Raw genomic sequence first — 26678 nt, 5'->3', positions numbered from 1 at the left:
ATTATATTAACCCTAGTTCCGGTACCTATGTAAGGAAGTACTTCTTCACACAATGCAGAGTCAACCTATGGCACTCATTGCCAGTGGATGTTGTGAAGGTGAAAAGTATAACTGGGTTCCAAAACAAACTAGATAAGTTCATGGAGAATAGGCTCATCAGTGGCTATTAGCCAAGATGGTCAAAGATGCAACCCTATGCTCTGAGTGTCCTTAAACTTCTGATTGTCAGAAGGTGGGATTGGACTAATGGGGATGGATTATTCAATAATTGCCCTGTTCTGTTTCTTTCCTCTGAAGCATCTGGCACTGTTGGAAGTCAGAATGCTGGTCTAGATCAGTGGTTTTCAAACTGCGGGTCATGACCCAGTACTGGGTCGCGGAATGTAAGGTACTGGGTCGCATCGGCTCTAATCAGCACTGCCAACTGGACTGTTAAAAGTCCTGTCGGTGGTGATGCCCAGCTAAGGGAGGCTAGTCCTTACTTGTTCTGAAACCGCACAGCGCCCTGGAAGTTGCCAGCAGCAGGTACGGCTCCTAGGCGGGGGGGCCACAGGACTCCACACACTGCCCCTGCTCCAAGCACCGGCTCTGCACTCCCATTGCCCAGAGCAAGAGCCTCATGGAGCTGCTTGCGCGCCTCTGCCTAGGAGCCAGACCTGTTGCTGGCCGCTGTGCAGCACGGTCCGCAGTGCCAGGACAGGCAGGAAGCCTGCCTTAGCGCCTCCCGCTACGCCACTGATCAGGAGCCACCTGAGGTAAGCCCGTGCCCCAACCCCACACCCCGATCTCCTGCCCCAGCCCTGAGCCCCTCCAAACCCTCAACCGTAGCCCCAGCCCAGAGCCTGCACCCCCAGCCCAGAGCACTGACCCCCTCCCACACCCCAATTCCCTGCCCCAGCCCTGAGCCCCCCAATACCAGGAGCCCCCTCCTGCACCCCAAAGCCTTCATCCCTGGCCCCACCCCTCACCCCTGAACCCCAATCCTCTGCCCCAGCCCTGAGCCCCTCCCACACCCCAAACCCCTCATCCCCAGCTCCATTGGGAAATGAGCATCAACAATTCTGGGTCACCAGAAAAAAAGTTTGAGAACCACTGGTCTAGATGGACCACTGATCTGATCCAGCGTGGCCTTTCTTATGTTTCTTACCATAAGCAGACACCAGAGGGACTAGCAAAAATCAGTTGTTTAACAGTTTTGTCTTTAACTAAAGGTCAAGCATCATTGCGCTGGAAACATCATAGAGAAATCTATTGTAGTGTAATTGATGCCACAATCTCATATTATTTAATTCAGCATAAGTAGCATACAGAAGTTTGAACAATTGTCCTCAGTTTAGAAATTATATTACCCCCTCACACACAATATACGTCTACTTTGATATACTCTGAATATTTAACCTTTATGTTATACGTCTGACGAAGTGGGTATTCACCCACGAAAGCTTATGCTCCAAATACGTCTGTTAGTCTATAAGGTGCCACAGGACTCTTTGTCACTTTTTACAGATCCAGACTAACACGGCTACTCCCCTATATGTTTAGATAGTGATATTGCATTATTGTTATTATTTATTATTAATTTGCCTGTATTTATGGAAGTCATTCTGTTAACAATTCTTCTTTTTTTTTTTTTTTAATTCTGGGTAAGGCCCTGTGTGAATTTTCTTGAGAGCATTATTTTATGACCATGTGAAGGGCAATTGGGGTGAGGGAGTTGATGTAGAAATTTTACAAGATTTAATTCAAGCCAGTGATTTTAACACATTTTAGTATTTTGTTGTTGTTGCAGGTCAAACCTCACCAGTACAACAGAGTATTCCATAGCTTTCTGGATGCTGAGCAGTTAGATAGTATATAAAATATCAGACCTACTTAAGCTAGGTCTTTGAACACATTGATGGGATGATCTGTTAATGCAAGTTTGAACAACAAGTAAAATTCATAGGGATCATTCACAGTGTAATTTTAGACATGGAACATGTACTGTAGGTGATCTTAAATGCAGGTTTCTGCGAAACCTCAATTTCTCTGCTTATTTGTAGGTGGTGAATCTGCTATCAATTCTGTGGCTATGCGCATTGTGATGGGAAGTTGGTGGCTCTTTACCCTTATTGTGTGTTCATCCTATACAGCTAATTTAGCAGCATTTCTCACAGTATCAAGGATGGATAATCCTATAAGGTAAGTGCCTTTCTTTACACATTGCTGGAAACCTCCATTTCATAGATATGCATCATCCCTTTGAATGCTCATTCTTGAGAGAAGGAGAATATTTGAGGGAATTTTCTCCTTATATTCAGTGTCTGCATTTCTCCCTTCCCTACTTCAATCTTTTTCCTACAAATGCGAAGTAGTTTTCACATTTATATAAGGAAGACCATGGCACTTAAACTTTAAGAGAAAACTTTTGCTGATTTGAAAGGAAAATACAAATCTCCCTAACTGAGAGAACTCGTTTTCTTATGCAGGTTTTCTTCCTCACTATTTAGGTTACCTACATTTGTGAGTCTTAATATTTCTGGTTCTAAAGGAGGAAATCTGAAAGAATGGTATCAAATTTATATCTCTAAAACATTGTACAACATATGGCCTCTAGTTTTGCATGTTCAATTTTATGTGAACAATCATTTGGGTATGCAATTTTGTGTATGTTGTCATCTGCAGTTTTATATAGTACTGCATGAAAACGATTATGCACACAAAATTCCACGTACAAAAAGATAGGCACACTCTTAAAATCAAAAGACCAGATTTATTATGACTATTTGAAGAGTAAGGTACTGCTAGGAAGGGAGAAAGGATGGCAGAATCAGACTCGAAAGTAGTAGATGTAGTAAGGAAGTTTGTTTTATTAAATATAGATATTTCTCCATACAGATGTTGGGAGTATCATTGTGCTAGATTGCAGACCCTTGTAACAAACTGCATTTGTTCTGCACCTTTGTCCTCCTTACCTTGCACTCATTCACATCTGAAGAGAGTATTTCCAAGCCTCTGGGCAATTTTGGACAGCTGCCATTCAAAAAAAAAATCAACTTGCCAGGAAAATGTTTCCTTCTCTCTTCTCAAATATGGACTAACTCCCCAAGTGCCCTGCACTTCATGCCAGTGTAATTTTGGGAAGTTAATCCATATTTAGGAGGAAAAAAGGAAGCATTTCCCTGGCAAGCTGATTTTTTTTAAAACTGCCCAGAGGCTTGGAAATACTCTCATCAGATGTGAATGAGTACAAGGGAAAGAGGACAAAGGTGTAGGATAAATGTAGTTTATTACAAGGCCCTGTAATTTATCACAATGATATTGCCAACATACATGTGGAGAAATGCACATTTAATAAAACAACATCCTTATTACAGCTACTACCTTATACACACAAATGAAGTGCAAGGCAGGTAATTTATTTGTCATCAATCTTTCCCCAGTGACAGGTTTATGGTCTGATATCCTGTGGCCCATCAGTGAAATGAGAGCTTTATTCCACTGGAAATGGAAGATTCCCAGTAGAATGATAGGACACAGGATCTTCTTCTAACCATGGAAGGTGCTGATGTAATGAATTCTTGTGCTACAAATAGACACAGTTACTATATATATCTCCCACATACAGGGGGAGGTAGGACTAGAATCCTTGTCCAAACATAGAGACCTCTACTCCATAAGCTAAAGGAGAACTCCCACAACTGGCTGCAGTAATACCCCCTTTCCCCTCTCTGTAGTCCAGCCACTAAATGACAGATGACTTAATCTCTCATGAGTAATACTATCATCCCAAACTCATGTTAATAAAACCTTTATACCATAACTTGTCATTTTATATATACATCATATAATAGTGTGTCTGGGTGTGATGTTGCAAACAGAGAATGCTCCTTTAGGAAATGCTTCATGGGCACAGCAGGTGTAAGAAGATTTTGTCCATGGTAGACAATGAGTGCTGCAAATTGCCACACTGTTCAGTCCTCACTTTGGTAACACATTGTAATATGGGTTTGAGGTGGAAGCACAATGTGCAAATCAGTATTACAACTCAAGTCAGGAACAATGAGCTGTAGAGCTTGAAAAATGACCTACTCAGCTACTTCTGAATGTTACAGTTTCTTGTAGGTAGAAGGAGTTGGCTGTGCAATCTATCAGGTATTTCCTAAAACTCCTCTGATTTCAGTGGAAGACAAGAGCGCAATAGATGCAGTAAAGAAACTTCAATGGAGAGGTAAAATCAACAGCAGATTTTCTGTGTTGATAGTAGAGGTAATTAAGGCTGAAGTACTCAAAACCTCTCATGGGATTTGGACACCTAATTCCTATTGAAAGTAATCAGAATTGGGCATCCAAATCCACTAAGTGTCTTGGAAAGTCTTTACCTAAATCTATAGAATGATAGTTCAGTTACAGGGCCCATTAGACTTTGTCTTGTGACCTCAGAAAGCAATCAGCCTTTTACCTTTTGTTATGACATAGAGTGCATTTCCAGCAATGGCCCGTGAAATGTAATTATGGCCAACTGTCAACAAAATGGCAACTGCCAGTTCCCAATAACAGATTCCTTATGGTCAATGATGATACACAAGACAGAAATCAACCTGGTATCTGAAAACAAAGCTGTGTTGAGCTTGCAGTGCTAGCTGCTAAAAAGACCTTGTTTTGACTGTTGCTACAAGCATGTTTCAGACCTTAACTCCTTCATCTAAAAAGGAGCATCTCAAAATGGCCAGTTCCTTCCATCTGGTCTGAATAGTGAGGCTGAGATCAGGGAACAACAATAATTGGTTTCCCTCATGCAGTGCATATCTAATAGAGCAGGTCACTCTCAGAACTCTGTGGCATGACCTGATGCTGGAAAGAGTAATTAATGTTGGGCCTTCAACTTGCTGCTTCTTTGGAGTTTTGCCCTTTCTGATTCTCCATTGAGTTATTTCACAGACATTGGGCAAGCGAGTCTTCCCTCCCATTTTACTCCAAAACTGAATGAAGGATAACAGACAATGGAAGCTTCTAACTTTGGGGCAGGGAATGGTGTGTCAAAATATCCTATTAAAAAAAGCAGATATGATCTTGGGAATTCAACACTGGTATGTCTTTAAGGCGACACGCACAGAGTCCTAAATTCATGCCTCAGCAAGAAAAAATCCCTACTTATTCAAATATTATGTTAAATTGAAAATATAGTATTTGTGAGGTTGACATTACACATTTATTTAGTGACTAATAGAGAGACGTTGGCCCAAATTCTCAGCCCTTCTGTCACAGGGTGCCACCGTCGCTACCTGGTGACCCTCATTGCCTAGCGAGTTCAGATGGTTTCACAGTCACAAACACACACTGGGCTGTTTATCTTTCACCCAGGTTTATATTTACTCCCCTCTTACATAGTAATTCTGGGCAACACAGGCTTATAGAAAACGTAGGCTTCCTGCAGCCCTTACCCCCAAGCTTCCTTCTGAGCTGCCCCTTGATTCCTGTTTCCTCCCCTTATATTCACCCTAATTACCTTGTTGGCCCCAGTGATTGTCACCCAGGTGCTCACAATCCCCCAACAGAAAGTGTATAATTGCTCCCAGTTGGGCCTGTGGCCTTCCTCGGGTTGCAGCAATATCAGTGATCTGGGTGCTGCTGATAGCTCCCTCTCACACTTTCTATAGCTGTTTTGCACCACTTTGGAGGTAGAAAGCTGGCAGATCCTGTCCTTTGAGGATTCTGGTTGTACAAGGGAAAATCCCTTGGTGGCGTGGAACCCTGCAGCAGCTTCTGCTTCACCCCTCCCAAACCCTAGTGAATGGGACTTTCCTGGAAGGTGGTGAGGCCAGGGTGGCCTATTCCTTGACAGTTCCCAGTTGCTAGATGAGTACCTTATGACTATGAGTAGTTAAGCACAATTTACAGCAGCCGGAAGGCTACTCCAACTTATACTAGGGGCCAGACAGCTTAAACACTGAGGAATGTAAAAGTGGTTGAAAGCCACCATTGTCCCTACCTGATTTTTAACTCTGCCAAGAATCTGTTTTTTTAAGATTTGTTTTTGGTTTTTATTGAAAGCTTCTAATATCACATTAATGCCACTTTCCCTGAAAACAATAATAAGAGTACTCAATAGACTGGCTGCCCTCTTTCATCTTCAATATGTTGGAGATGATTCCATGCCTTAGCCAGTTAGGCAGAGATTTCTTGTAAAAACTAATTCATCACCAGCTACAGAGTGAGAGATTTCCCTGAGGCTGAAACTTCATCTCTGCCATGTGTTTCTTCTGCTGCATCAGACCCTAGTCTGCAAGTTCCCAGACAGACATGCCAAACCTGCAAAAATAACACAGAAATTGGGCTTGTTTTTGGTTTAACTGGCTTGTGAGTTGCTTATTGGCTAGTTTTTTGGCTTGTCGCGTCTTGCTTGTTTGGCTTGTAGCTTGTTGCTTCTTTTTTTTATCGTCTCCCAGCAAGCAGGGGCGGGGGGGTGGGTGGGAAAGTCAGGGGTGCACAGAGGGCCCACCACAATCCCAGACTGCATGCCAGGGGGATCTAGTCACACAGAGTGTTGGGGTTCTTAGGGATCGGCTTGTTTTGGCCTTGTTTTGAAATGGGATTAGCTTGATTTTGGCTTATTGTGAAAGTCGGGGTGCTTATTTACCACGTGAAAGTTGGCAACTGTGTTCCCAGATCTTACTACTACTTGGTTTCAGCAAAGTAATGTATAATGCAAGTAACTTTTGTCTCCCTTCTAAACTAGGCACTGGAACTTTTCCAGATAAGGCCTTTCCTAGAAGAGAAATATATACTTGAATTTCATTTTTTCCCTCCCATAGTGAGATTTGAGGCACCATAAATAATAGCTGACAATTTTCCCACCACCTGAGAACTATCAAATCCTCCTGCATTTACTTTTCATGTTAGGAAACTGAACCCCACAATCTGGATAAATATATGCTGTTATCTCTCTCTCCACTGAAGAGTCTATTGGTGTGGAGAGAAGAAACTAGTATTATGGTGCAGCAGTAGTTGCGACATAGTTAAGTTCATTACAAGCCTGATTTTGCTTCCTAACTCCCTCTAGAATACCAGCTTCAAATTTGGCACGTGTTATCTGTGACTAGCAGAGAGCTGAAGTATGGAAGAAAATAAACAGATGTCAATCATTCTACTAATACTCATTGTTCTCCACATGCCGGGTACAAAATGGCTTTTCAGAGAAACCACAAATGGTGTGTGTTAGAAAGATCTCAGTGAGTCATTGTGCACCAGAGCAAAGTTGAGCTGTTGGAAAGCAAATTCATTAAATTAAAATGTCAGATTAGGAACTGCAGAATGGCAGCAGGCTTTTAAAGATCATGGCACTGATGAGCTTTACAAGATTTGCCAGACCCTTGTTTGATCTCCAGTGCCCCCCTAAAGTCCACAGAAAGGGAAATTAGCCAGATTAGGAGCAGCAGTGCGGGGGGCAGAAAGCAGTCCCATAACCCAGACAGTGCAGCATCTGAGAGGAGGCTGGAGAAGGTGGGTCTGTTAGCTCCAGAAGAAAAGAGGCTCTGCCCTAACCAAATCTATGAATCCTCTAGGAGAGGCATCTTCTCTAAAAGCACATGACTCCCCTTGTGTGGGCCTCCTAAGATTCTCAGGAGTTCCCACGCTTTGCAGGAGTTTTCCAGCATTCTGGATGTTGGGTGGAGCCTCCTGCCCACCCAACTCCCCTACTTCTGCTGCCTTCATCTGACACTTCCACAGTCTCACCACAGATTCCATATTGACAACACGAGGGAGGTGCAACAAGATATGGAGTGCCAGAAGTGCACTGACGGTTCTCTACGTTTTAGGAGCTCTATCAGTAGATAGCATGGAGAAGGTCTGGGCCCTTCCTGTCTATCCTCCTTTTCCTGGTGAACTACACTTTATGCTTCTGTAACCATCTGTAGTCCCACTTTTTGAAGGCCCTCGCCACATCCCCCTTTCCTGTCTTGGCTTCACACTTCTCAACCTCCTCCTAACTCTGATACCCTGCTGTCCATTTTCTTGGTCTGTTCCCAGATCTACAATACTGAGCAAGGTGGATGTCTTGAGGAGCACTGATGATTGTGCACACTTAAAATCTCACTGACCATGGGAATGCTGCGGAAAACAACAAGACAATGAGGTCCTAGAGTCTGATTTTGGGAAGTGCTGTGCACTCACATCTCCAGTTGAGATAAGTGGGAGTAGTGAGTGCTTGGGGGTCTCTGAAAATAAGGCCCTCAAGGTGCAGGTTGGGACAGAGGAGTAGGTGAACATAGTGTCCCCAAGGAACCAGATTTGTGGCACTTAGCGAGGAGGTGCTGCTGGGGATGAGAAGGCAATGATCTAAGTTCGACCAGGACCGACTGATTAATTTTTAAACATTTTTTAAAATCTAGAGAAGTTCTCAGACAAATGCCTTGAGGAAGGCTAAAAGGCCATATCATATAAGAGCAAAAATCTTACAGGAACTTTGCAATTAAAATCAAATGATCACTAGACTATCCCAGGTAAATACCAAGTAAATACCTTTCTTGCTGGCACACACAATTCTACTTTGCTCTTCCAATTGCCAACTTTAGAACTGTGTGTAAAGTATGGAGCCCTCCAATGAGACAATCCACCAAAAGTGGTCTAAATTTTTACATGATAGATTGTGCTTTGATTTGTTTATGTTTTCTGACAGCCATGGGATCTGCTGTCTGACTAAGCCAGCCATATGTAATTATGAGTTTAATTAGCAATGATGTAACTTCCATCTTTGCTCCTGGTTAGCAAGCAAAATACATGCAATTCAACAGCTACATATATATTCCAAAATTCAGGTTTAGGATAACCCTCCTGATGGTAATTAAGTACTGCATTGTAAAAAACTAGGGCATAAAGTAGGCTGTCTGCAAATTCAAAGGAGTTTAAATTAGAGCTTTTGTCAAATAGGTCCTTACATCAGATGTTATGAATATTTTAAATGCATCTGTACATGTTCATTTGCTGATTGCACATGAAGAGTATATTATGTCTGCTGTTATAATTGCTTCTTGTGTCATCTCATGACTTAGGGTTTCTGTATTTGTGCTAATTCCCAAGTTTACCTGTTTTTGGTGTGGGTTTCTGTTTTGTTTTTGAGAGCTGAATTTTTCCAGGATGCTGGTAGGAAGGATGGGCCAGTGTTTAGGGAGAAGTTCCTCCTCTGCTGTAGGTTTTTTGTGTGGACAAATCACTTAGCCTCTTTATGCATCAGTTCTCTATCTGTGCAAGAGGTCTAATGGTATTTCCCTAGCACACAGGGGTGTTGTGAAGATAAATGCATTAAAGATTGTGAGATGCTCAGATACTACAGTAATGGGGGCCATATAAGTACCTAAGATAGACTTCTAAGTTCCATTGAAAAGAAAATATATATATATTAAAGAAAATCCAGGAGGACTTCCTGTAAATCCCAAATAGTGGAAAAAGTAGTAGAGGGTTTACTTCTTAGGGTTGTTCTATATTTAAAATGTAGGTCAACATAGCTACATCACTCAAGCGTGTGAAAAATCCACACCCTGAGTGCTATAGATATGCCTACTGACCCCTCAGTGTTGATGCAGCTAAGTTAATGGAAGAATGCTTCTGTCGATCTAGCGACCATCTCCCAGGGAAGTGTTGTTCCTGCAGAAATGGAGAAACCCCTTATGCCACTGTAGTCTGCATCTACATTAGGGGTTACCCCTGTAGTGTAGACATGTCCTTAGAGAAAAAGCTGATTTGGGGGAATAAAGAGAGGCTTCCTCTGAAACAGTGAAACGATTACAATGTTTTTTTGGTAGGAATCTGCACTTGCTAGGACCTTGAATCGGAACTCCTTGAGCTTGAAAGCAGCCTTTCTCTCACTAATGCCACAGGATTTGATTTTCAATATTTCATTTGGGTTTCTTATATTGTTAATTTTGTTTATTTTTACAGTATTTTAACGTGTCTATGCAGCACCCCAGGCACCTTGACAAGAAGGGTTTGTGTGTGTGTGTGTGTGGGGGGGGCATTATTAAAAAAAAAACCCATCGTCATCCTGATTAAGGACTTCATAAAAAAGAGATGACTAAAAATAGTACAGGACTCAAGTGAGTTAACTAGGGGAGGAGAAAAACACCTGTAGTGCAATAATTGCCTTTGAGTCTTCTGTCTGGCTTGCTTTCACTCCCAGTGCACTCAGAGGAAACTTCTTTGAAAATGCTTTTCTGCTGACACGCCATGGCACAGAAATTCAAGGGGAAAGACTCTAGGCTGTCCTCCGAGCCAGCCGTGTTCCTTCCCCATCCAAGCCACAAGCAGAAATGTAATAAAGCTGCTGCTGGCTCACTTTAATTTCCTCAGTGTTGAAGCCAGTAGTGAAGTGCTCCAGATGACACAACATTTGGAGCTCTCCACACCGGTGTCTATTTCTTCTGTGAATCTTCATAGTTCAGCAGCAGATGGGGATGGATACTAACCTCTCATACTGTCATAGGTTTATTCCCCACTTGGAACTTTAGCGTCCACAAGATGGGGACCTGCATGGGCTCCTCTAAACTTAAATTCTAGTTTAGATCTGGTAATGCTGCCACCAGCTAGAAATTCCAGTGTCTAGCACACTCCCTGTTCCCCCAAAACTTTCCCGGGGGAACACCGATCCAAACTCCTTGGATCTTAACACAAAGGGAAATAGCCCATTCCCCTACCTCCCCCTCCCTTAGCCGTCAGGGGAGATCACCTTGATTCAAACTCCTTGAATCAAAACAAAGAGGGATTCACCTTCCCCCCTCCTCTTCCCCTGAGGTTTCAAACAAGGGAAGAAATCAATCAGGTTCTTAAAAGGAAAGGTTTTATTAAAAGAAAGAAAGAAAGTACACTATCTCTGTAACACCAGGATGAAAAATATTACAGGGTCTAGTTTATAAACCTAGAGGGACTCTCCCCCCCCCCACCTTTCTCAGACTAATCCAAAGTAACAGCAAACAGAAATAAAGATAGTTCTCCAGCAAACACACATTTGCAAATACAGAAATTAATCACAAAACTTATCCGCCTTGCTAATACTCACTATACTGAATAGAAGGAAATATTTCAGGAAGCTTGAAGAGCCTGGATGTACGTCTGGCCTCTCTTAATCCCAAGAGAGAACAACCCCCAAAAACAAAGAACACAAACAAAGACTTCCCTCCACAGAGATTTGAAATTATTTTGTCCCTTGATTGGTCCTCTAGTCAGGTGTCCGTCAGGTTTACTGAGCTTGTTAACCCTTTACAGGTAAAAGAGACCTTAACCCTTAACTATCTGTTTATGACACATACCAATTTGGCATGTGTGCAACTGTATAGGTGCAAACACTAGCGTGAGTTATTTTTGTGGGTGCAAAAATTTGAGAGCACAACTGAAAGTTAAACATGCATTACACATCTCCAGCTCAGATTTTAAAAGAAGGTTTATAGTGGAGGTTGTTGAAAGACTGAAGTACTGGTGGAATTCTATCATTTCCTGTGCTGTATTGTAATTTGTGTCTATTCATTCTTCCCCTTCCAGGGAAATTCTGTAGTTGAAATGGATTGAGGAGTCAGTGTTGAGATCCAGATTAAATTTAGACAAACATTTGGATTAGAGGCCAAATAAGGACAGTGATTTGGATATGGCTATGCCAAAATTCATCAGCTGGGCTCTTGATCCTTTGGCTATCCTGCTAAATCTTTTGATTTTATATGTTGTTTTTTCCTCAACTGGAGTGGTGGGACTCTAACAAGAACAACAGTTCTGATATATCAGTCAATATTCAAAGGGTTGGTTTGAATCTTAGGATTTGGAACCTCTCACCTCTGTTTCTTTGAAGTTCTGCTTTTCTCTTTAAAATAGCCTACTCATTTGCAATCTCGGAAGCAGAACTGCTGTATGCATTTTGTATCATCTTTCATTGCTCTGCCCACTGCCTAATCATTGTTCCATTCACTGTTCTATTTATATTTGGTTTCTTTATACTGCAAGAATCATTCCACTCAGTAACCTCACTTCTATATGTTTTTCTTTTTTTCTGTTATACTTTTTTTTCTGTCTGGCTGCTACAGGAGGAGAAAATGCAGGATGCAGCAGTAAAAGAATTTTTTCCAATAGAACATTTTATTGTTCCATTGGTCTACTGTATAGTGCCCTGAATGAACCAATAAAAAAGGTTATTAAGAAAGCATAATAAAGATTACTATGACAGTTAAAACAGAACAGGTCTTAAAGTTGCAAACATTTCCTAACTGTAAAGATTACCATCATCTATCATTTTCAAGGACCAAGCCAAGAATAAGAAGAAAGATTAACTGTGTCCTCCATTATTGAAATCCATTCTGGCCTAGGAACAACCAAATGCAAAGCAAATTTAACCTATACTTGAATTTTTGTGTTTTTGCAAGACATGGGAGGCATCAGAAGGGCTGTTTGGCCTGGGCCTCAAACTTAGGGGGCCTCAAATTTAGACACTTGTTAATTTTTTGGCATTGATAAATTTCACAACTTGTTTTTTGGTGCCTTATTTTGTTATCACATGTCATCATTTTAAATTTTTATTATGGCTAGGGGCCTCAAAAGCTTGAAGTACCCAGGCCTCTCTGGACCTCTGAGAGGGCCTGATGGGAGTCTATTCTTTATCCACTATACCGGTCTAGCTAGAAACTTATATGGTCCCAATCCCTGTAGTAGCTGAGTGTCTTTTCCGTATATAGTGTTTGCCTATTGACTGTATTTGCTCTTCTTTTGTACAGTCAAATCTTGTCCCATCTACTGGATATATCCTTCCTTAGAAGATATTCAGAATCTCAAAGTAGGATGCCAGATAGAACTTGGGACAAAGGGTAGCTATTTTCATGGAACTGAACTGATCCACTCAGTAGAACTGATCCACTCAGAGAAAAATATAATTAAAGTAAAATACATTTTATATTTATACCATTTCTCTGTGCTATCTACAGTTATTAGTATAAGAGAATAGTTCTTCCATGTGAAGGATCCATATTCTCTAGTTACCAAGCTATGCAGTGCACAATCTCATAAAGGGCTCCAAAGTAGCAAGGGTACAGGATTTCACTGACGAGCACAGCAGAATTCTGAGGTGCACTATGAAAAGTGCCCATAGTTAATCAGCATATAATTAGCTAAAATGAGTTGCAACTCCACCACCCCTCTTAAAATACTGACCTAGATCTGTAACTAGGAACTATCAGTGAAAATCTGTTAGGAAAGCAGAGTTCAACTTTCCTTCCTGAACAGCAATTTTTGATTTTCTGTCACTTCAGTTAGAAAATATCAGTATTTCTTTCACAACTGACAGTAAAAGGGACATATCCCAATTATTTTCTGATACCATGTGCTCAGTGGTACCAAGATGAATACGGGAATCACAGTGTGCCATTATAGTACTATTTTGGTTTATATTTTTACCAGAAAGATGCAGGAACGATCCCATAATGCAAGGGAAACATTTCCCTGCCATTGCTCTAAATATCTGAAAATATAAATATCTGCTATTTTATTACTAGGACAACACTGGCCAATACCAGAGTGGTAAACAGTGACCAACATCATACTGCTATAGGTTTGCCTCTATTCCATATTTAAAGTGTTGAACTAAAGTTATGTAATGTATCTAGAAGTTCAGTTCATATAACAGCTCCAAAAGATGGTCTTCCAGAGCCTAGGTTTGATGGACTTCAGTGAAAAATGAGAACTCAAGGTAGTATATAACACTTTCTAGCTCACTTAAGATATTTGAAACTTCTGAGGAACTTTTAGAATTCACTGTAAAATATTCTGTTAGTATCTGTAGTTTCTGCTGTAATAAAAACACTCCTTTTCTTTATCTCCCCTCCTTGTTCGTAACATCTATGCTTTGGTGGTTCTCATCGCTATGAAAGAATGTCCTATTATTTGGAGTCACCATTTGACACTATTACAAACAGTCCTACAAATTCTGTTTAACTGACTGTATAGGCAGTTAGAACTTGGAGAAATCCTAATTATTAGCTGTGGTTTAATTTGTCTTAGTAGCTGTGTAGTTCTCTCCATGAAGGATTTCTTAGGTGCATCTGCTGTCAATATGATATAGCCACACAAGAAAATAAAAACATTTTATAGTGGCAAAAATTAAAAGTGGAACCACTTCACTTTGTATTTTTGTGCATTAAATCTGTTAACAATAAACAAACTGTATGCCCAGAATTGTGGATCCACTCAGAAAGGTGAAGATGTGGAATACATTACCCACCTAGAAAGTGTCTTTACACAATTATCCTTTCCAACTGTAACTCCTGTAGAACTGAAATCTCTTTTATTCTCCTTTCTCCAGGGCTGGCTCTACTGTTTTTGCCGCCCCAAGCAGCGTGCCGAATTGCCACCGCGGATGGCGGGGGCAGTCCATGTGCCATTAGGGCGGTATGCGTGTTTCCACGGCAGTGGCAATTCGGAGGCAGCTTCTATCTTCTGCTGGAAGACGGAAGCTGCACTGCCATGGACAGCTGAACTGAGAAGCTGCCACCAAATTTTCACTGCTGCGGAAATGCGCATGCTGCCCTAACGGCACATGGACTGCCCCCGCCGTCCACAGCGGCAATTTGTCACGCAGCTTGGGGGCAAAAACACATGGACTGCCGCCCCTTGCAGATTTCCCCCAAGCACCTGCTTGGAATGCTGGTGCCTGGAGCCGGCCCTGCCTTTCTCAAACTAACATTTCTATTAATTTCCCTTAGGAACTCTTTTTGTCTTTTCTATCTCAATTATCTGACATAGCCTACTAGCACCTTCACAGTCCTTACCAGGTTTCTATCAGTATAAGAATGACTAGCTAGTTGAAGAAGAACAGGAGGTTTGGGATTGGAAGCAGAGTTTATTTGTTTTTCTCAGGCTAATCAATCGTCGTTTCCTTCATTTTCCACCAGAAGTTTTCAGTGTTCTTTTACATTGCAGCATGGATCATGATTAACTTTTTACTCACTGAGGCTTTTAAAATCTTATATCCTCTTAAGTAGAGTTGGAATTATTTGTGTTACTCCTGATGGTGTCAAATATAAAACAGACTGTCTTTAATGGATCAAATTTTAAAGGATTTTTGTGAGACAGGAATTGGTGTTCTTAATTTTCTTGATAATTAACATGCTACGGAAAGTGTTCATCACTTTATTTATTTTCTGAGAGAGGTTATTTATTTATTTATTTGCCTACAGAATCCTTTCCTGCACTGGCATCTTTAATGAGTTATTACCAGGGCCGGCGCAACCCATTAGGCGACCTAGGTGGTCACCTAGGGTGCTAACATTTAGGGGGTGGTGGCCGCCCCGGTCGTCGGCGGTATTTCGGGGGCAGGACCGTCCGCCGGCTCTGTCGGAGGTGCCATTTCAGGGGCAGGACCTTCTACCGCCTAGGACTCCAAAAAAGCTGGCTGCGCTCCTGTTATTACTCTCATATCACAAATGATTTTCTAATATGGAGGACAGCTTTCCTTGAAGGAACAATCTCTTAACAATGGGAAGCTAGTATATGTTATCGTCATTTCTTGCAGCCATCAGCTTTGCTGAATAAAACTTCTTTTTCTCTGTGTGTGCACCTCCTTCAGCTGTTTGGTAGAGGAGAGTTTCAAGTCTCATCTGTGTGCAGGAGAAGATTAATAGTATCCTAGAGAAGCCATTTTGGTACAGTTGCGAAACCTACTTTAATAATCTCATGCAGTTTGGGGGATTGCATCCCCGCCCAAATATTGGAGTCAGTCTAGGAAAATAAATCACTGACTTATTTTCATTGATTTATAGCTATGCATATCCATCTAATGAAAAATAGAGAACAACAATTCAAATAGCAAAAAATATTGTTTCCTAGCTAAGGAAGTGATGATATTTTCAAGCTAAGAAATGTGATTAGTCCGGCCTAATAAGACTGGTTATCATCAACACATGGAGCAGCCTGTTGATTTTGCTACAAAGCTTTCAGTGATACCAAATCAGGCCCACAAATAGTGAGACTGGTGTTCAAACTGAGAGAGAGGGAGAGCGATAATAATGGCTCATTGTACATGAGGGGCAACCCATCTGGCAGACACCAAGGCCAAAGTAAGCTTCAAAAGGATCCCTCTCCAGTCCTCCTTGGCCATGAGATTAGTGGTACTGATGCAGGTGATGCCCCAATTTACTCTGCAGCAAGTAAATCCTAAATTCACGGGATTCCGCAGTGCTCCAAGTGCAGCCAGTTTTAGATTACGTGTCAGTTTCAGTGAACTCACACACAACAAAGTTTAGTGATGCCATAGTCCAGTAGTCTCATTGATTTTGATGGAACTACTCATGGTATAATGGTATAATAGTTGTATACTGTACTATTCAGCATTAGTAGGAGTGTCAAAATCTAGCAACAAGCTACCAGGTGTACTCATTCTTGACACTATTTAATTATTGTTATTTATTATTATTATTATCTATATTACCATAGCATCTAGGAAACCTAGTCATGGTCCAGGGCCCCATTGTGCTAGGAGCTGTGCAAATAGAGAACAAAAAGATGATCCCTTCCCCAAAGAGCTGACAATCTGAACAAAAAGCAGTTATTTGTCATTACAAAATCACACTGCAGCAACTTCATAAAGAAGTATCAGACGCTTCTGATATCAGAAGAGAAGAATGAACATGTTGTTTTCTTGATCTTAGTTATTAATCTCCATAATGTTTTTAGCTTTCCAATTGTGAGTGGTAGAAGAAATCAGTATGGTGAACTGTTTAAAAACACATCTGCATTAGTAATAGAGGTAGTTTGTTATTTTCATTATAAGTGAAAGCATGTGTCATTCACCAGATGTGTTCAGTTCAGACAATATGATTTTCATGCCAACTTTATGATATGTTTGATTTAGGTAAAGTGACTGAAACCTGCTGCTGGGACTGAGAAGTAGCTAAACACCAGCTGCAGTTTTTACTTTAATTAATATTGCAAGAAGTGTAAAATACCTTGCTTTAATTTACACATTAGCCGTTTGGGATGATCAAATAAAAGGCATGATGGCCTAGTGCAATGTTTTTAAACCTGTGGTCTGCGGACCCCTGGGGGTCTACATACTGTGTCTCAGAGGTCGGCGAAAGGTTGTTGTTACCATAGAACAATGGTTTTCAACCTGTGATCCACAGACCCCTGGGGATCCATAGACTGTCTAAGATTTCCAAAGGGGTCTGTACCTCCATTTGAAAATGTTTAGGGGTCCACAAATTAAAAAAAGGTTGAAAACCATTGCCATAGTGGATGTGGGGTTGGGGTTTTTTTAATAATCCAATGGGAACTTTAAAAATCTGCTCTTTGTTTTTCAGAAAAAAACTGCAGACAGCTTTGTCTATTGTAGATCCTAAATTTTCTATATTTCATTTCCTTCTCAAATGATAAATGAAGGGTGGATCTTGGGCCAGGTTCAGATGTAGGGCTCAACACTGTCAGATTTTGAGGGTTGACAGCAGCTGTCCTTTGAATCTGCCCTTCAAATGCTCATGGGCCCTTTCTGAGCCTTGGATCCATGGGCTTCAAGACATGCCCTTGGGTGAAAATTATCAATTGATTAGTACTGAAAGCCTGTCCACTCATTTAGGAGCATAAATATAGATTTAGAAGTCTAACTTTAGGCTACTGTTTTTGAAAGTTTTAGCCTTGATCTGCCACTGCCCCCTGCTCTTTTTATGCTATCGATACAGCATCAAAATAGAGCTTTTAAAAAATGCTTACCACAGTGTGGCTCTAATCTCACGTGGGGCTTCTAGGTGACATTGTAATATAAATAACAAGTGCAAATACCAATAGTAAGCAATTGTCATTGGGTGGAAGAAGAGAGGGAAAAATGACCTCGTGGTTAAAGTGTGGTTCTACTTTGAAAAATAAGCATTTGGAAGTGGCCTCTTTTGCAACTGAGCTATTCTGTGTATATTCAGCATCAGATGAGATTACTTCAGTGACAAAAATTCTATTACTCTGACTTGGTTTACTCTGCAGAGGCAGAAGATCTGAGAGTGGGAGAGCTGGATTACAGTCCTCCTTGTGCAGTATCAGCAGAAAGGTTCTGAGCACTCTGGCCGTGATCTCTGCAGAACTCTTAAATACATGCTTAACTTTCAGCTTGAGTGATCTCTTTGACTTTAATGGGACTGCTTATTGCCTAAAGTTAAGTGCAAGTTTAAGAGCTATGCTGGGTCAGAACCAGGATGCTCAGCCCCTAGCAAGGTGGAGCTCTAAATTCCATTTAGAAGGCTGATCAGATATACTTGTGGAAACCACTGAGCCAGTGGAAACCACTGGCACTGGTTGGGGATTAGAGTGCGTAATTTGAAGATGATTGGGATCGACTGGTGTAATTGAGGACCTGATTTGGTCTAAAGAACCGTTATTCCTGGTGATGTTGGATAAGACCCCAGTTTGACTCAGATCCAAATGTGAGTTTGGAGGTGTGGGAATTATGCTTTCTTTTCCTTGTAAACTGGGCACATTTATTTGTTTAGGAAATAACTACTCCCTAAGTATGGTTTTCCAAACAGTTGTGCACTCACCTTGTAGGAGTTTTGTCTATGCTATATTTCTATGATATATCTCGTTTGCTTATGGATATCACTTCCACATGTGTGGTATATATCCCTGCCTATATGTTTGTGAGTCTGGGTGTGGAAATGCACTATGATGACTCTTCCTTCTAGTTTACAAATAGAGAGTCACACAAACAAAGTAATCACTTTTTTAGCAGTTCATTGTCCATATGCATGCTGAAAAACCTTTGGTTCAGAGCTGGCCAGGAAAGAGAATTTCAGTTCAGTGCAAAATTGTGAGGTTTTGGAATTTTTTTCCATCCCAAATCATGCTGAAAAGCCAAAAAACACTTCAAAGAATGGAAATTCCCCAGTATTTTATTTTGGAAACACTGCAGCTTTCTAGCAGTGGGAACGTTTTGGTGTTTCCAAAATGAAGTATGTTCTCTGGGCTCTCAGGCTCCCCAGTAGCCCACCAGCTGAGCGGCTGAAGAGCCAGGCGGCCCAGGTGCCTGGGGAGCTGGTCAGCCCAGGGATACCTAATTTCCTGGTAGCCAACAGACAAAAAAGCTGGCAGCCGGAGCTCAGGGGTCACAGTTCCACTAAATCAGCATTTGCTGATAGAACACTGTTCTGCTGGGAAATCTTTAACCCGTTCTACTTTTGTTGTTCAATTACAATGAAACATCTCCCCAAAACTTTCTTCAGTGCATGGGTGGTGAGGGGTGGGAATCACATTTATAAAAGAGCATGTGTTGGGAGATGTTTATTCAGTTGTATTTGAAGTTATGTTAATTTTCCTTGTGCCATTTGGATAGCTGTAGTGCAGAATCAGCTGCCACAATGACACAACACTACTTGGATGCAACTTCCTGTACTTACTGTTCTCTTTTTGGGCTTTCCCTGTCAAGGCTTCTGCCAAATATTTGCACCAGCTGGTTATACAGAGCTACATGAAATGTTGGTAGCTCTAACCCAAAAGAAACTTGCCCGGTTCAAGATTCTCATACAACATTGGAACAAGCTGTGTTTCATTTGAACTTTTTTCCTCCCAGTATGTAAGGTTTTGGTAGTAACTGAGCAAAACATTTGGCTTCCTATCTGGAGAGGGGAGACTCTTCAAAGGATGAATTTTAATGGCTTCGGCCCTGATTTTCCAATTTTGTTGCTTGTGGGCAGAGTTCTGCCCCTATGCCAAGTACCACTGAAAATGCAAGATTGCACCATTTGTTGGGATGTGAATTGGGGTTACTATAAAAGATCCCATGGGTTTCTGTCTGGTAGAGTCTACCTTATGTAAAATATCTTTAGGCAGGGACTGTCATTTATTATCTGTCTGAACACCACCTACCATAGTGGGGACCAACACGACTGTGGCCTTGAGGTACCATCACAATATAAATGTTAAAAAATAATAAAAATAATTGTAATAAAGAGCACTGATAGTACCATAATGGCTGAGGTCTCAAGTCACAAGCCTGTGCTTAGGCAAGCTCTAATTCATGTATTAAAAAACAAACCCTGCAGATATTATAGGTTTTTAAATAAATGTTTCCCCACTGAATCACCACGAGTTCAATCCCGCTCCCTTTTGATTTAATGGGAAGAAGATCAGGCCTTGTCTTTGTCTAAATTATGAGTAAGCACAAAAGGAAGGATGTTTTTAGGAGGGATGGGGTGGGGGAGTTCTCCCCTTTGGCAAAAATACCACAATTCGTAATTCCATCTGTGAGGGGAAAGTGATATTTCATTTGACTGTGCAGGACAGATTTCTGTGCCTGTCAGTTAGGGCTCATTCAAATACAGCAGCTTCCCAAAGCCAAGGAAAGTTTGTTGCTATGGCATGTGCAGCTAGTATTAATTAATATTAAGGAACCAATAATAAATAATATTATAGGGCATCTATTCAGCTTAGTGTTTAGTTAATCATTTTGTTTCAGTTTTTTGTTTGCACAGTTAGTATGTATTTCTAGTTAATTTAGACCCTGATCCTTCAATAATCTCTGCAAAGGCAGAGCCCCATTGACTGCTGTGAGCCCACGTGGAGTTCATGGCAGAACTGAGGCTTTTAAGGGTATTTTTTGTTTGTATGTGTCTTGTTTTCTGTATTTTTAATCTGAGCTAAGTCATGCAAGAAGGGGAGAAGGTTGTTTTGGAGACATTAAATAGTGGTGGGAGTTTCTGACAAGTTCCGTGGTTTTGATACATTGTATGTATGTTCATTGGCTAATACTTTTTGTCTGTCTATTTCTGTCTGACTTTCTTGGCCCTGATCCTTCAAACACTTGTGCATGTGATTAGCTTTACATGCAGGAGTAGTTCCATTGAACTTGATAGGACTGCTCACACATGTTGAAGGATCAGGGTTTTAGATTCTAAATTCTTTGGGGGCAGGGACTGTATTTTGCTCGTTCTTTGTACTGTTTGGTGCACTGAAGCCCCAATCCTGACTGGGGCTTTTAGGTGCCATATAGTGACAGTTAGGATAAGTAGGTGTTTTAGTGTTACTGCCTGCTGAGGGTTAATTGATGTTTTGTTTTACCCGTAAGAAAAGCGACTCGTTGCCATGGTGACAAGTTTTGTAAAAAATAATAAAATAAATTCCATTCCTAAGTAGAAAGTCTTATCATTTTTTATAGCAGGACAAAGGTCTCTGCTAGTTTAAACCACTCTTAGAATGTGCTCCTGCGTCACTGATGATGAGAAGCCCATATCAGCAGTGGAGGCCCATGTCATTTTTTGTCTTTAGATACTCAGCCACATTCACATTTGGTGTCAGTGGCTGCAGCTCCATTGACTTTAGTAGAGTATAACATGCTTGCGCTACATCTCTGTTTGGCCTAGTGTGTTCATCTGCCTTGCTAGTGTTTCCATCTCTAAGTAGACGGCATTGTTGTTGTTTTTATTTTGTAGGCCAGAGTTCCCTGTTAGGCCATGGATGAATTCCCTACCCACATATAGGTCTGTTTCAGAATAACTTCCAAAGCAAATGGCAAGGATCAGCAGCAATCACTGCAGCAACAGGAGGGGAGGCGATACCTCATGCAGAACACCAGAAAGCATTGCTCTGATAGAGGCAACATTCCCAAGAATGGCAGCAAGAGGGCTAAGGGCAAATGCAGCACAGTTTCCTCATAACGTTCCTTCTCCTGACCAGGCAACTCTGACTCTAAGGGCTGGTCTACACTGGGGAGGGGCATCGATCTAAGATACGCAACTTCAGCTACGTGAATAGCCACTTCTTCCACTCCCTCCAAGAGATTAGGCTTCTCTTTCAGCCTATGTCTCAGGGTTGGGGAGAGGGGAGAAGAACCACTAGGGGCATGGTACTTCCATAGAGGCCAAATGGGAAGGGGAAACCAGCTGCTATCCTACTCCCACCCAGGGCTGGTGCTAGGTTTTTTGCCACCCCAAGCAAAACAAAATGTTGGCTGCCCCCCACCCCAGCCCTGGGCTCTCACTCCCCCCACCAGTGCCCCCCCCCACCCCCTGCCACCTCAGCCTTGGGCTCTCTCCCCCCGCCCCCGCCGCAACCTCTGCCGCCCCAGTGCTGAGCTCTCCCACACCCCCCGCACCCTCTGCTGCCCCAGCCCTGGGCTCTTCCGTCCACCCCCACTCCGCCGCTGCCCCAGCCCTGGGCTCTCTCTTCCCCCTCCAGCCCGAGTGTCCCCTGCTTGGAGCCTGCCCATTCCAGCCACAAGATGCGGGCGCTGCTCCCCTGTGACATGAACCACAGTGGCCCCAAGCATGTGATTGGTTTGCTGGTGCCTAGAGCCGGCCCTGCTCCCACCCCAATCTAGCCGCTCCTGCCGCCTTTGAGTCCCTTCTGCAAGGATTGTCCCCACCACTCTCCCACAGTTTGGGGCATTTGCATATCTTTTCACTATGTCGGGGAGCTTGCTCACTCTGAGTAGCTCACCAACTCCTGGAGACCTGTTTGAGGAAGCCTCTGTTCTGTATTTTGTGTTGAAGAATTTAAATACAAATATTTAAAAGAATTCCTCCTGTTCAGCTGAAAGGAAACATTTCCCCTCATTGTTCATTACATCACAGAGAAAATTAAATCATGTTGCAAAAAGATCATAAACTGGCAGAGTTCACAAATATTTGTTCAGAGTTTTTGGAATTATAGTAAATCTCTGTGTTCCATTCAGATATTTGCAATGCTACAGAGTGCATCACTTCTTACAAGCTCCAATGCATATGGCTTCTCCTGTAAAAACTCCCATGAGGCTTTGTCCGCCAGGATTTCTGGGAGTCATTTAGATCATTTTTTGTGGTCCCTCCCCCCTGATTATAACCAGTAGCATACATTTTATGTAAAATATGGATCAGTGTGGCTACTAGAGAAGGCTTTGTTGCTGCCAGGTGAACATTCTGCATGTGATTTCAATGGGGCCACTTAAATTCTTGAAGTTAAATATATGCTTACGTTCTTTGCTGGATCAGGACCCTGCTGCTCAGCACTTTGGAAGATCAAGCCCCGAATTAAGGATAATTAAATATGACTTTGATTTGCAGTAAAACAGAACAGTGCAGAATCCTATAATGTCATTGCAGAGGGGCTGGCAATCTAATGATGGATGATTTAAGAGCTCATCTATCTGATTCTTAATCCTAAATTAAATTAGAGCTAGGCACAAACTAAAACTATGGATCTGAACCTCCCAGAGTTTGGGGATGTTTGTATCTAGATCAGGACTATCTCAGTGAAATATGCTCTCTATTAAAACAAGTGCTTGTTCAACCAAGCTTCAAACAGTTTTGGCATTATTGCTTCGAAGTAGACATTGAAATTAAAATGTTATATTACGTCACACAACCTGCTTTCATGGATATTAGTAATATCCCTATACACTACACAGTGATTTTTGGGGCAATCTGATATTAAGATTTTTCTTCTTGGGGATTAACTTTTAAAATGTATAGGTGGCAATGTGATTATTATAGGTCATCCTTAAAAATGGAACATTTTTCTTATAACATTGTCTGGTTTGTTCATTGTGCTTACATAATATGTTTTCAACACATTATACTTAGTATGTTTTAATGCTGGTTTTAAAAGGTTTACAATACTCGCTGTTACCTAGTCTGTGTTGTTAACTTGTGGGGGACTACCTGGTTCATAATTGGGGTTAATGTCCTTTGGCTCCAATTAAGAAAGGCAACTGAGCATGTGCCTAATTTAAGTATGTGAGCAGAGGAGAACAACACTGGCAATCTCCAAAAGTAATGGACCCAGCTCTTCTCTGCTAGTCTTCACCAGGCAGTAAGGACATGGATTCAAGTCACAGGCTGTGGTCCAGAGCACACATTACACCTCCAGTTCCCACGCGATTAAGACTGGCTTGACCTTAGACAGAGAAGAGCCTGCATTTGTCCCCTGAAGCCATCATTCTGTCTCTGTCCATTTGAATTTAACAGTTTTATACATTTTGAAACATGAACGGTCTTATATAGTTGAAGTTGGATTCAGAATTCCCTGCTAACCCTCCTCTGCTTGCTGCTGATCACTTTCTCAAATAATTTCTTTAGGGATCAGATTAATCATGCTTGGTTTCAATCCATAGTTGTGTTGTTTTGTTTTGGGGGGCAGGGCTTGTTTTCAGAAGGAAGGCAAAATCAGTTCAGCTATTTGTTTGATTTTTTTTACTTACAATTCCTCCATTTTCCTTTTTCTGGTGTAAAAATACATGTTTGCCCCCTACATTCGGATCAAAAAATTAGCACTCACATAATTCAAAACCAGCTGTAGCTAGAAACCTCAAATTGATCTAATTTCATAGGTGTCAGAGAGCTCCAGCATTTGAGCCAAGTTTGAAGAAAAGCTACTAAGAAGGTTAAAAGTTAGGAGTGTTTTAAATTGCGAATTTGGAACATATGTAGTATACATTTTCTGTTCTTTTTCTGAGCCTCTATTTCAGAAGAATGGCTTAGAACATTGCATGCACTCAGCAGCACTTCATCTTAGTGGCGCCCTTCAGCTAAAAGCTTAGCTGAACCATTGAACTAAAAGCTTAGTGTGGTGCCCTGAGCTAAAAGCTTCCCTTATTGGCTTCTTTGGGGTAAAAGCATAGCTTAGCAACGTCCTTGCTCAAACTGGATAAGTAGTAAATGTATTTAATGATCTCTAGAAAATCTCAAAGTATGCAGTTATTGTATAGCATAAGTTAACAACATGTGTGAATTCCACTTAAGAGAGCAGACCTCTAACTTGGATTATTTGACAACTAATATTTAGTGATATGAACAGAGACCATATTTTAAGGCACATTCGCAAGGTGGTAGAATTAAGGCTGGGTAGTTAACATATATATTTTTTAAAATCTGACTCTTGACTGTTTGATTTCTCAACGTTAACTTATTAATGAATATTATTTTGGAGCATTGTATATGCTGATGCACACACAGGAACTAAAAATGTGTGTATTTCAGCATTGCCAAACAATATTGTAAATTCAGTAACTGCTGTGGTAAAATTCTCCATAAAAGCATTGTACTGTAAAAATCCTCAGTTCTACAGTACAGGGCATTTGCAGCAGTGAATGCTAATAACAGTGCACTTCTAAATTAAGGATGTGTCAGCGTTTCCATTATTGTCTATGGTTATCCCGCAAGGCTGCAGTCGAGATAAAATGCCATATTGATTGCTGTGACATGACTTCCGGTTACTTTTGATATGACATCACGCTGATAGCTATATAACTTGTTTACAGTAATGGAATTTACACACTAGCATCCAGATGTGCAGCTTTCTCCAAGCCTTTTAAAAAGGAACTACAAAGGAAAAAAAACAAAGAAGAAATATTTTTGCCTTTTACGTAACTTTCCTTTGTGCAAAAGCCATATCAGTGTTAAAGAAACAAACCAAACTGGTTGTTTTTCACATGAGAAATATTAGGTTCTCATTTCTCTCTTGTTGGAAGACCTCACTCAGATCTTTGGAGGACCTGCATAGTGATGTTACATGAAGCTGTAGATTGATTTTTAGTTCTCCCTCCCTGAAGCTGAGGCCCAGTCTATAGTTTCTGTTTGTGTCACTGATCAGCAATTAACTAGGACCAGGTCTGTGCTAGTGTTTCAGCAGCTTAAACAACCAAATGAGTGCTTTTGGCAGTAAAGCTTATACCAGTTCCCTGCGAGAAATAAGCGACATGGGTAAAACCATGTACTTGCTTGTTTAATATGAGCTGAATGAACATTACGACGGTATGCCGGTATAAAAATGTCATAAAAAAACCCACTACACTAACTACATTGCTATATTGGCAAAAGTTTTTAGTGTAGGCCTGGCATAACACAATTATAAATGCTAGTATAGAAACTTCAGAAATGTTCATTCTAGGACACAAATATTTGTTCCTCATGATACGCCCCAGGACTATTTTTTTAAAAATTCTGTTAATTACTGACACAATTGTATCTTTCTGTATCTTTAAATTAATGTCAAACAATTGAAACACATTGTAATGTACATTACATCACAAAATTATATCCTAACTAGCAGGTGAGAGTATATGCTAAATATGTTTTTAGCCAATAATGCAGTTCTAATGCCATCTTGAAATGATTGAGACACATTTTTGTTTTGATTAGCAAAAAAGACGTCTACTTAAAACAATTGGTTACAGCATACTTGCCTAATATCTACATAATGGGTTTGTTTATCTACAAATTAAAAATTCTGCTCTTATAAGTGTAAATAAGTACATTGTCTCTTGCTGCTTGACTGGCTTTAATTTTAATCACACTTAACAGGCAGTCCCTTAATGGATTATGAGATCCAGTAACTTTTATGGTACAGTTAATGGGGCCATCCTGCTTTTCTGTAGATTTTTGTTGCAAATATTTTCCAGTATTAAGTGCATGGGACCTTTCTCATAGGAGTGGATATAATGTGGACAACTAAGGAAGCTGAGTTCAACTAATGGCTATTGCAAAAGGAAACAAAATCTGAGTGGTGACAGCAGCTGGCTTTAAAGAACGAAACAAGCCTGAGATCTGATCAGAATCTGAAATTTGATTAGAGCAACATGATTTTTCACTAGGAGTGGAAGATTTATTGCCTGGTATTTGAGCAAACAGGGATTAGTTTTTAAAGTTTAAAATAAAAGGCTATGAGAAAGTACTGGGAAAGCTGCACTATGCTGGCTATTAATGAGAAAGTACTGGGAAAGCTGC

The 26678-nt window shown here is 41.1% G+C and overlaps 1 protein-coding gene across 11 annotated transcripts in view; it reads left to right on the top strand.

Moving 5' to 3' along the window:
* GRID1 (glutamate ionotropic receptor delta type subunit 1) overlaps positions 1-26678 on the top strand; it is an 845372-nt gene that overhangs the window by 760325 nt on the left and 58369 nt on the right. For all 11 annotated transcript variants that reach the window (XM_039480948.1, XM_039480949.1, XM_039480953.1 and 8 more), the window contains one exon: positions 2043-2181. In XM_039480948.1, the coding sequence (XP_039336882.1) occupies positions 2043-2181 (139 nt within the window). The remainder of the gene's footprint in view (positions 1-2042; positions 2182-26678) is intronic.

This window comes from Mauremys reevesii, linkage group 7, assembly GCF_016161935.1.
Source record: "Mauremys reevesii isolate NIE-2019 linkage group 7, ASM1616193v1, whole genome shotgun sequence".
In the NCBI taxonomy this organism is placed as follows: domain Eukaryota; kingdom Metazoa; phylum Chordata; order Testudines; family Geoemydidae; genus Mauremys; species Mauremys reevesii.
Note: the sequence above shows the minus strand (reverse complement) of the source record. Positions and strands in the feature narration are given on the sequence as shown.